At 37.7% G+C, this 12,288-nt stretch overlaps 1 protein-coding gene across 3 annotated transcripts in view; it reads right to left on the bottom strand.

Annotated features, from left to right (window-relative positions):
• IQCM (IQ motif containing M) overlaps window positions 1–12,288 on the bottom strand; it is a 468,312-nt gene that overhangs the window by 238,338 nt on the left and 217,686 nt on the right. For all 3 annotated transcript variants that reach the window (XM_045466083.1, XM_045466099.1, XM_045466092.1), the window contains exon 9: window positions 8,368–8,423. In XM_045466083.1, the coding sequence (XP_045322039.1) occupies window positions 8,368–8,423 (56 nt within the window). The remainder of the gene's footprint in view (window positions 1–8,367; window positions 8,424–12,288) is intronic.

Here is a 12,288-nt window from a genome sequence, read left to right as displayed (position 1 = left end):
AGCGCTCCCAGCACCAGTTGTTAAAGAGACTGTCTTTTTTCCATTGGATATTCTTTCCTGCTGTGTCAAAGATTAGTTGGCCATACTTTTGTGGATCCAATTCTGGAGACTCTATTCTATTCCATTGGTCTATGTATCTGTTTTTGTGCCAATACTGTGCTGTCTTGATGATTACAGCTTTGCAGCAGAGGCTACAGTCTGAGATTGTGATGCCTCCCACTTTGGTTTTTTTATTCAATATTATTTAGCTATTCAGAGTCTTTTGTGGTTCTATAAAAATTTTAGTATTGTTTGTTCCAGCTTCAAGAAGAATGTTGGTGCAATTTGATTGGGATTGCACTGAAAGTGTAGATAGCTTTGGGAAATATTGACATTTTGACAATATTTATTCTTCCAATCCATGAGCATGGAAAGTTTTTCCATTTCTTTGTATCTTCTTCAATTTCCTTCATAAGCTTTCCATAGTTTTCAGCATCCAGATCTTTTACATCTTTGGTTAGGTTTATTCCTAGGTATTTTATGCTTCTTGGTGCAATTGTGACTGGGATCACTTTCTTTATTTGTCTTTCTGTTGCTTCATTGTTAGTGTATAAGAATGCAACTGATTTCTGTACATTGATTTTGTATCTTGAGACTTTGCTGAATTCATGTATCAGTTCTAGCAGACTTTTGGTGGAGTCTATTGGGTTTTCCATGTACACTATCATGTCATCTGCAAAAAGTGAAAGCTTGACTTCATCTTTGCCAATTTTGATGCCTTTGATTTCCTTTTGTTGTCTGAGTGCTGATGGTAGAATTTCCAACACTATGTTAAACAATGGCGGAGAAAGTGGACATCGCTGTTGTGTTCCCGATCTTAGAGGGAAAGCTCTTAGTTTTTCCCCATTGAGGATGATATTACCTGTGGGCTTTACATAAATGGTTTCTATAATGTTTAAGTATGTTCCTTCTATCCCGACGTTCTCGAGGTTTTTATTAAGAAAGGATGCTGAATTTTGTCAAATGCTTTTTCTGCATCAATTGACAGGACCATATGGTTCTTATCTTTTCTTTTATAAATGTGATGTATCACGTTGATTGATTTGCTAATGTTGAACCAGCACTGCATCCCAGGAATGAATCCCACTTGATCATGGTGAATAATTCTTCTTATTTGCTGTTGAATTCGATTTGCTAGTATCTTGTTGAGAATTTTTGCATCCATAGTCATCAGGGATACTGGCCTATAGTTCTCTTTTTTTGCTGGGTCTCTGTCTGGTTTAGGAATCAAAGTAATACTGGCTTCATAGAATGAGTCTGGAAGTTTTCCTTCCCTTTCTATTTTTTGGAACAGCTTGAGAAGGATAGGTATTATCTCTGCTTTAAATGTCTGGTAGAATTCCCCAGGGAAGCCATCTGGTCCTGGACTCTTATTTGTTGGGAGATTTTTGATAACTGATTCCATTTCTTTGCTGCTTATGGGTCTGATCAAGTTTTCTATTTCTTCCTGTTTGAGTTTTGGAAGTGAGTGGATGCTTCGGAATTTGTCCATTTCTTCCAGGTTGTCCAGTTTGTTAGCATGTAATTTTTCATAGTATTCCCTGATAATTGCTTATATTTCTGAGGGATTGGTTGTAATAATTCCATTTTCATTCATGATTTTATCTATTTGGGTCCTCTCCCTTTTCTTTTTGAGAAGCTTGGCTAGAGATTTATCAATTTTGTTTATTTTTTAAAAAAGCCAACTCTTGGTTTCATTGATTTGCTCTACAGTTTTTTTTTTTTTTTTTTAGATTCTATATTGTTTATTTCTGCTCTGATTTTTATTATTTCTCTTCTTCTGCTGGGTTGGGGTGTCTTTGCTGTTCTGCTTCTATTTCCTTTAGGTGTGCTATTAGATTTTGTATTGGGGATTTTTCTTGTTTCTTGAGATAGGCCTGGATTGCAATGTATTTTCCTCTCAGGACTGCCTTCACTGCATCCCAAAGCGTTTGGATTGTTCTATTTTCATTTTCATTTGTTTCCATACATTTTTTAATTTCTTCTCTAATTGCCTGGTTGACCCATCCATTCTTTAGTAGAATGTTCTTTAACCTCCATGCTTTTGGAGGTTTTCCAGACTTTTTCCTGTGGTTGATTTCAAGCTTCATAGCATTGTGGTCTGAAAGTGTGCATGGTATGATCTCAATTCTTTTATACTTATGAAGGGCTGTTTTGTGACCCAGTATGTGATCTATCTTGGAGAATGTTCCATGTGCACTCAAGAAGAAAGTATATTCTGTTGTTTTGGGATACAGAGTTCTAAATATATCTGTCAAGTACCTCTGATACAATATATCATTCAGGACCCTTGTTTCCTGTTTATTCTGTCTAGATGTTCTATCCATTGTTGTAAGTGGAGTGTTAAAGTTTCTTGCAATTACCACATTCTTATCAATAAGGTTGCTTATGTTTGTAATTGTTTTATATATTTGGGGGTTCCCATATTCGGTGCATAGACATTTATAATTGTTAGCTCTTCCTGATGGGTAGACCCTGTAATTATTATAAAATGCCCTTCTTCATATCTTGTTACAGCCTTTAATTTAAAGTCTAGTTTGTTGGATATAAGTAAAACTCCAGCTTTCTTTTGACCTCCAGTAGCATGATATAGATAGTTCTCCATCCCCTCACTTCAATCTGAAAGTGTCGTCTGGTCTAAACTGAGTCTCTTGTAGACAGCAAATAGATGAGTCTTGTTTTTTAATCTATTCTGATACCCTATGTCTTTTGGTTGGAGCATTTAGTCAATTTACATTCAACGTTATTATTGAAAGACATGGGTTTGGAATCATTGTGATGTCTGTAGGTTTCACGCTTGTAGTGATGTCTCTGGTACTTTGTGGTCCTTGCAGCATTTCACTCACAGAATCCCCCTTAGGATCTCTTGTAGGGCTGGTTTAGTGGTGATGAATTCCTTCAGTTTTTGTTTGTTTGGGAAAACCTTTATCTTTCCTTCCATTCTGAATGACAGTCTTGCTGGATACAGGATTCTTGGTTGCATTTTTTTGTTGTTGTTCATCACATTGAAGATTTCCTGTGATTCCTTTCTGGCCTGCCACGTTTTAGTAGATAGGTCTGCTACTACCCTTATATGTCTACCTTTGTATGTTAGGGCCTGTTTATCCCTAGTTGCTTTCAGCATTCTCTCTTTATCCTTGTATTTTGCCAGTTTCACTATGATATGTGGTGCAGAAGATCGATGCAAGTTACATCTGAAGGGAGTTCTCTGTGCATCTTGGATTTCAATGCCATTTTCCTTCCCCAGATCAGGGAAGTTCTTAGCTATAATTTGTTCATGTACACTTTATGCCCCTTTCTCTCTCTTCTTCTTCTTCTGGAATTGCTATGATACGAAATTCGTTCTGTTTGATTACATCACTTAGTTCTCTAATTCTCCCCTCATACTCCTGGATTTTTTTCTCTTTTTCTCATCTTCCTCTTTTTCCATAATTTTATCTTCTAATTCACCTATCATTCCTCTGCCTCTTCAATCCGTGCTATGGCTGCCTACATTTTCTTTTCACCTCATTTATAGAATTTTTTAATTCATCAAGACTGTTTTTTAGTCCCTTGATCTCTGTAGCAATAGATTCTCTGCTGTCCTCTATGCTCTTTTAAACCCCAGGGATTAATTTTATGACTGTTGTTCTAAATTCTTGTTCCATTATATTGCTTAAATTGGTTTTGACCAGTTCATTAGCTGTCGCTACTTCCTGGAGTTTCTTTTGAGGATAATTCTTCTGTTTCGTCATTTTGGCTAGTTTTCTGTCCCTTATGCGTTTTAAAAGCTTGTGTGCTCTGCACCTGCAAGCACTGCCATGTTAAAGTAGGATTATACATGGTCCAGGGCCTGGCCCTTCAAGAGGTGTTTTTTTCGGGGATTGTTACTTGTTCTCTGTTGTGACTTTGGTTATTTTATTACCCTGCTCATAGTAATATTTTGTGCCCTCCACCAGGTGTGCTTTGATTTGTTCCTTGGAGTAGCCCTGTAGAGGAAACAAACAGGAGACAAAAACACGCAAGCACACAAACAAAAAATACAAACAAATAAACAAAAACAAAAACTTAAAGACTAAAAACAAAAAAACCATAAACACTGACTACAAGTAAAGAAGAGGGTGGAGGTGATGCTTATGGAAGAGCACATACAAAGAGAGAAATGACAAGGGGGGTGGGGGGGGGGAAATAAACGATGATTAGCCAGAGAGACTAAAAGGCTTAATCCAGAGGGAGGAAAATAAAGAAGGAGGCGGGGAAAACGAAAGGAAGATAAAATTGCCCAGACAGAGAAGCTATATGGCTTGATTATTCCAGAGAGAGAGAAAGGAGTGTAAAGAAGGAGGTGTAGAGGGGCGCCTGGGTGGCTCAGTCGGTTAAGTGTCCGACTTCAGCTCAGGTCATGATCTCATGGTCCGTGAGTTCGAGCCCGGCATCAGGCTCTGTGCTGACAGCTCAGAGCCTGGAGCCCGTTTCAGATTCTGTGTCTCCCTCTCTCTCTGCCCCTCCCCTGTTCATGCTCTGTCTCTCTCTGTCTCAAAAATAAATAAACGTTAAAAAAAAAAAAAAAAAAAAAAGAAGGAGGTGTAGAACATGTATGAAGACAATGGATTAAATATATCTGTTTAGATAGACCAATAACCAAAGTAACCAGCCTAGGGGAGGGAAGAGATAAGGAGGAAAATGGGGGAGGGGGTTAGAATATATCTATATATCCAGAATTGACCTAGAGTTAATCCAGGCAATGCTGAATCAATGCTGAATCACTTGTCGGGAGGGGCTATCTGCAGGGTCTGTGCTGCTCCGGTGGATACGCAGTTACCCAGTGCAAGGGCATGTGTGTTGGCGAAATCTGAAACCACCTCCACTATGGGCCCTGGGAGTGATCCCTGAGGCCCCACCTCGGTGGTGGTGGTGGTGGGGTGAGGGGGGGATGGTGATTCCCCCAGTCTCTTCTCCACGGAGCCAGACTCAGTGGACTCCATTTGAGTCGTCCTCAATGTGTCGTGGGTGCAGACAGGGCGGTCCTTTTCACTCCACCAACTGCCCTGACCCTGCGTTTGGCTAGGATTCAAAGTCCCACTCTGTGCGCTCTGGCACTAGGGAAGCACCTCTCTGTGCAGCGATATGTGGTCCCAGCTGGCTTTGTCTGTGCCACCGCATTTCAGGGAGGACCGACTTCTCCTATTGCAAACTGAGAGCTGCTGCCCTCGCCTCAAGCCCCCAGGGTGGCGCACACAGGCAGGCTTTGTCTTTTCCCACAGCACTCCAGACAAACGGCCGCCTTATACTCCTGCAGACTGTGCCCTCCACCCAGCCACTGTGCCCAGGGGTGGCAGATGCAGGCAGGTTTTGTACTATCGCACAGCCCTCCAGGGAGGGAACCACTTTCTCCAGCTGCATACTGAGCCTATGACCTACCACCACACCCAGGCCTGGCTCCCCTCCTCCCCAGGTTCGGGAACAGAGAGTCAGCCCCTGTCTGAAGAAAGCCCCACAGTTAGAGACCGGATCCCTCTCAGTCTCGTCTGCGGTCTTTCTCCTGTCCAGCTATGGTCCTGCACTCCCCTAGCCACTCTTTCTCTTCCCTTTGTCCATCTGCAGAAGGGAGTCCCTCCCCTCCGTGACCACACAGCCTTTTTTTTTTTATCTTCCCCAGTTGGTAGTTACCCACCTATTTTTTTTCCAGCTTTCCCATTTTCTTTCTAGTAGATTCAGTCTCTTTTCCTCCCAGGCTCTGGTGTTCAAAGTCCTTTGGCTTCTACATTTCCTTGTTTGAGAGACGCTGGACGTATGGATCCCTCTACTTCTCCACCATGTTGGCCCTCTCCCCGCTGGCATTCTCTATTATTATGAACATCTTTTCCTTTAAGTTCTTGAACATTAACAATAGCTACTTTAAAGCTCTTTGCCCATTAATTCCAACATCTGGGATATCTTTTTCTTTGATGTAAATCATATTTTCCTGTTTCTTCATGTCTAGTATTTTATTTGTTGTATACTAAACATTTTACATTATACAGATTCTGAATTGTTACTGTCCTTGACAGAATGTTGGGTTTGTTTGTTTTTTTCATTCTATTTGGTGGCGAAATTACTAGTTTATCATCTTGAACTTGTCAAGGCTTGATTTTACACTTTCATTAGGGCAAATCAATTTGTTTTGTCCTTAGTACTTAGGTGAATCCTTTAGTCCTAAGACACAGTTTCCACTGCTTAGGTTTTTGCCTTCTAAGATTTCTATGGAAAGAATGAGGTGCTCACTAACTCCCCATCACTCGATGGGACTTAAACTCCAATTTTTAACTACTTCCATTGTGAACAGCAATGAAAAGTATGCCTAGGCTTTAAGTTCCATCGATGTAAAGAGTCTATCTTTTTCACGCTGTCTTTAGCACATAAAATAGCAAGTGTTTAATATTTGTTGTTAAATGAATAAACTATAAAAGACTGAAAGAAAATTTTCTCAAAAAAACAAAACACAAATCTGTTTTTCCTTTACCTCTGGACATTGTTCACTTATGCAATTGTATTTACTGGGTTCAGCTATATTCCAGAGATTATGTGAGGAGCTTTAAATAAAAGTGCAAACAGAATCAAAAATCCTTGCCTTAACAGAGGTTGAAATTTTAGTCAGAGATCATTCTGGCACAATTTATAGTATCATAGCTATGTGTCTATAATTGAAGAACCTAGGTTTGAATCTAGCTCCATTGTCAACTAGCTGGATGACCCTAAATGAGATATTCAACCTCACTTTTCTCATCCATAAAATGGTGATAACAAAAATACTTTCTTCATTGTGTTCTTAACAGGAGTTATATGAAAGTACAAAGTCAAGTACATAATAAGTCCAGACTGAGTGCTATGGCTAACCTTATTATAAGACTAGGTCTCCAGTAATATCCAATCTTAAACTGGACAGCTGTTAACTGTTAATTTTTTTTAATGTTTATTTATTTTTGAAAGAGACAGAGACAGAATGTGAGTGGGTTGGGGCAGAGAGAGAGGGAGGCACAGAATCTGAAGCAGGCTCCAGGCTCTGAGCTGTCAGCACAGAGCCTGACGCAGGACTTGAACTCACAAGCTGTGAGATCATGACCTAAGCTGAAGTCGGACATTCAACCAACTGAGCCACCCAGGCACCCCTGTTTACTGAATATTTAAATAATTGCATTGCATTTTTCATAGCCATATTTGGCCTAGATTTTCCATAAGTGCAGTTCCATAGTACTTGAAACTTAGAGTCATATATATTTTGGAAATCATATTTTTTTTAAATTTTAGGAAATTAATATAGTATATTTATCATATATTATGTAATACTCGAGCAGGGTCTGAGGCAGTGTCCTGATACAAAACACATCAATATTAATTAGCTAATGTAATTAATGTTAATATGTAGGCAAAATGTGAATATCCACATAAAATAGGAAAAGTAAAAACTGAATAATCATAATCACTTGTCACTTGAGGTCAGGTTTTTGACACCAAATAATTTTAGTACCACCTTAAGTGACATCAACTTTCAGTTTCTGGAGCTTTCTGAATTTTGGAATTATGGAGGAGGAATTATGGACCTTGTAGAGCCACATATTTTGAGTAAATGAGAAGAGGAATGAAGAAGGATATAAAGAAGAAGGTAGCCTGAATAATATATTTAAATAAATTTGTATTTACTGGAGGCTTAGAGTTCCAAACTGGTAGCTTCTGACAAACTTCAGTCTCCAAGGTGTACCCCTTTACTATATGTATCTGGATGGCCTCACACAGTGCTTTGCACCTCATTAGTCCTAAATAATATTTGGTGGGTTAATGAATGAATGTATTACCAGTAAATAAGAAAGCACAAGTGTGAAACTTCCCTTTCTGAGAACATTCACCGTTACCTTTCCACAATCCATTCTTTCCCTCACACTGTCCAATCTATCTCATAAAATCAATAGTTTTTCACAAGTTTGTTAACAAATTTGATACATATAACAGCAAAGAAATCTTAACACTCTCTCAGAGTCATTGAAAGACATGCTTTTACCCTAGTGAATTATAGTACACTGTTTCTAATAAACAAAACAGATGAAACATTACATACTATTGTTTACACTGATTTTCTCAGCTACTACACAGTAAGCTTCAGCCTGGTCTACTGAATGATCATTAATATACTCAAAAAAAAAAAGATTATTTTTCTCCTTGCCTTAGTCAAATTAAATGGAAACACTAAAACATATATGTTAAAAACTCAAGCTTTCAATCACATGCACATCTTTAAACCTAGAAACCTAAGTCAGGATAAAACCAAAACAAGCACATTAAGTTATACTTTTCTGCTATCACATAAAGATATACCTGGGTGGCTTTGGTTCTGGTTGGATAGGCTGTTGCTCTTTCTTCAGTAAGGTTTTCTAGAATAGAGAAAGAAGAGTTGACATAAGTAGGAAAACAACTTCAATGTAAAATTCTAATTTCACTAATGTTCTATTATCAAAGGGAGAAGGAACCATTCCATTCTAATCTATATTACAAACCTAAACACTGATGTAAATTTGTAAGTATACTATGAACTGAAACATTCAAGATGGAGTCAGGAATGTCAAAGGCCCTAGAATGTCAGGATCCAGGAGACCACTGGGGAAATGCACAACTACAAGTGGATGGAACATAACTTTTAGACTGTGCTGGGCACAAATGGCTACATCGTGTTGCAGGTCTCAGAATGAAGCTTATATCACTGAATTCCAACCTAACAACTAGCATAGTAACATACCCTAAATAGACTAAAGTTAATTATTTTTACCTACACCAGTCATAATTCTTTCAAAACAACTTATAGAAGCCTGAGGGTTTTGCCTTTATATACTCTGTCTTTCTCCTCCCTCAGGTTCCTCCTGAATCTGTGTCTCCTGGACTGGAATTCCTAAAGACCTCAAAGAAACTTTTGGTCTGCTTTGCAGCCTAAGTACTTTTCTGTTTGACAATACTCAGAGGAGTATGATCATTGTACTTCCTCCAGCATCTTTTGGCACCCAGGAATACAGTTCCTACTGATCATTTCAGTGAAAAAAATATCCATACAAATCTATTACAGATGAGAATTTATTTATTTATTTATTTGTTTGTTTGTTTATGTGTTCCGTGTCTTATAAAAGAGATTCAAGATAGCTTACAAAAAATATAGTACATATGAAAAAGGAAAATAACAAAGCCAGATTAAAGGGAAAATATAGGTAGAAAGACAGTATCAAATATTTTCTGATATTTTTATCACACAGATTTTGTTCTCCAATTCCTAGCTATCAAAATGTATGAACTGAGTTATGTTCCACCAAAATTCATATATTGAAGTCCTAATTCGCAATGTGACAATATTTGGAAATAAGGTCTTTCAGGGGTAATTAAGGTTAAATGTGGTCATAAGGGTGAAGCCCTAATCCAATAGAACTGTTGGCCTTATAAGAAGAGGAATAGATGGCCAGGGACACGTGTGCACAGAGAAACACCAAGAAGCAGCCATCTGTAAGTAAAGGAGAGAAGACTCAGGAGAAATCAACTCTGCCAGCATCTTGATCTTATCTAGTCTCCAGAAATGTGAGAAAATTAACTTCCATTATATAAGCTACCCACCTTGTGGTATTTTATTATGGCAGGCCTGGCAAACAACGAATACACAAAGTAATGAAGAAAACATGGTAGTTCAGACATTCACAATGTCTATAAGAGAAGCAAATTTAACTTCTGTGAAAAATTTCTTCCATGAGTTCTTCAAAAGAAGTGTAGTATGTTGTGATGATCAGTTTCAACAGCATCTCTTCAACAATTACATGAGAGTGTTTAATGTGGATTTTTTAAAGCCAATTCTTCAATTATCTGTCAACATTGGAAAGAACAACCAGGAAGATAATTCTATAAGACTTAAGAATAACTGGGCCATTCCCTCCTTGGTCATTCTGTGTGATCCAAAGGTTAAACTTATGCATAGAGGCATTGATGAATTGCATATCTACTTTATAATCTGCCATGACAATTATTTTGCACAAAATATCTTTGGAAAAAAATGGTCTCAGATAAGAGGAATTTGAGGAAATCTTGATAAATGAGTTAATGGATTTTGGATTGTTGGTTTTGTCTTCTCCCTCAGACTCTATAAGAAGTCAGGAACATAAAATGTCTTGGCTATTGTTATATGGTATGCTCATGATACCACAAGGAAATGCTCATTTTAGTTCTGGTTCTTAAGTTTCAAATATGTGTTTAACCACTATTTGACAACTAAAGCCAAAGAAGTTTCTTATATAAAATCTCCAAATCTATAAAGGAAAAACATAAAGACAAGTGAAAGTAAGTTGTGTTTGCATTGCAAAAACCCCTCAATATTAGGACATAAGAATGATTGTTTTAAATATTTTAAACAAATTATAAGTCTCCCTTTTAAAGTTAAACTCATTCTGTGTCATATTACTCTCTCAGATGCATCTGACTTATATATGTTAATTTTGTATTTGATGCCAACCATTTTTTAAGATCAAAGATTAACTTTTCTTCTATCATTATGTTAAAATGCAACAATCACCTTGAAAATTAGTTTGTAACCTCTCTCAACTATTTGTAACTTTTAGAATTCCCTGATGATGTTTTCATTTTCAAAGTAGGACATCATCTTCAAGAATAATACTGTATTTTTAAAAAAATTATGAGCAACATGTAGGTCATCATAAAACGTGGAGCAGGACCTACATATTTCAAATGTTGCCCTCAAGATGCTCCATGACACATATTCATGGCTACAAAAATACTAATGACTACAAAAATTAATTTTAACCAATATATTCCATACTTTGCACAAAACAATGTGCTTGGCTAAGAACACACTGTCCGCATGTGATACTACTATTTACACTTGCCAACTTGATTTTTTTTTAACTGCTTCCTTCTTGGCCAGACTAACTGAATTGGCATGCTCTCCGTGATGAAGGGTGTCAAGTTTGAAGGCTGCTAAGTAAAACAGTCTCAGACAAACATTCTTGAGGATTTTCAGTACTAAGATAGTCTCTGATTTTTTTCCAGTTACCCTCTTGCAACTGCATGGCCTTAACAACCTCCATTGTGCCTCTCTCTTCCTATCCTTCTATCTCTTCCTATCAAAAACTGGTTTCTGTTTTGGATCTTTTCCGATTTGAGGGGGGGGCAGTCTCCATTTGCAAAATCAGCAGCAGTCCTATTTAAGAGGTCCTGTGGACTTTTGATAAGTATTAGTGTTCTACATATAGATATATTCAAATCTCAAGTCCATTCCATCTTAATGTTTCAACTCCATTCCTTCTCAAAATCTTTCCTTTTCCACAGGTATGACCTGCTTCTTTAAACTATTTCAAGCTCTTTGTCTCTAGATGACCATGCATTTGGAGTGACACATTCTAAATTTTTTTTTTATTTTATTTTTGAGAGAGACAAGGCACAAGTGAGCAAGGGGCAGAGAGAGAGGGAGAAAGAAAGAGAATCCCAAGTGCAGAGCCTGAAGCAGGGCTCAAACTCAGGAACCACCAAGATCATGACCTGAGCCGAGGTCAGATGCTTAACCAACTGAGCCACTCAGGCACCCTACATTCTAAATACTTGATATAAGATGTAAGTCATTCATTAAACCCTCATGTCAAAATTTTTAAAATTTTGAACAACCTGTGTGTTATTTATTCCAAACCACTTCTCAGACTCCATTCCCCCACATATTTTCTCACATCCTACAATTTAACTGGTACCAAGATTAATTCTGATAATTTACACAATATTATTGCACCTCCAGCTTCTTTTTAGAAGCAGCTGTCTAATCCATCAATTCTTCTTTTCTTTCCAAATTTCATCTGGAATTTTTTTTCCTTTGGACAATTCTGCGAATTTCTCTCATACTATAATGATTAAATTTTTGATTAACCACAGATGAAATATGGAAGAAAATCTTTCATTTTGCATATTAACTCTAAGACATATTTCTTTTTTTAATGTTTTTATTTATTTTTAAGAGAGACAGACAGAACATGAGCAGGGGAGGGGCAGAGAGAGAGAGGGAGGCACAGAATCCAAGCAGGCTCCAGACTCTGAGCTGTCAGCACAAACCATGAGATCATGACACAAGCTGAAGTCAGTTGCTTAACTGACTGAGCCACCCAGGCACCCCTCCTAAGACATATTTCTATATTACTAGTATTAGTGTGGAATTCTAGAATATTTTTACTATAAAAAGGTAATCTCTAATTGGCATATTACACCTCCAAT

This window comes from Leopardus geoffroyi, chromosome B1 (assembly GCF_018350155.1).
Source record: "Leopardus geoffroyi isolate Oge1 chromosome B1, O.geoffroyi_Oge1_pat1.0, whole genome shotgun sequence".
NCBI lineage: Eukaryota > Metazoa > Chordata > Mammalia > Carnivora > Felidae > Leopardus > Leopardus geoffroyi.
Note: the sequence above shows the minus strand (reverse complement) of the source record. Positions and strands in the feature narration are given on the sequence as shown.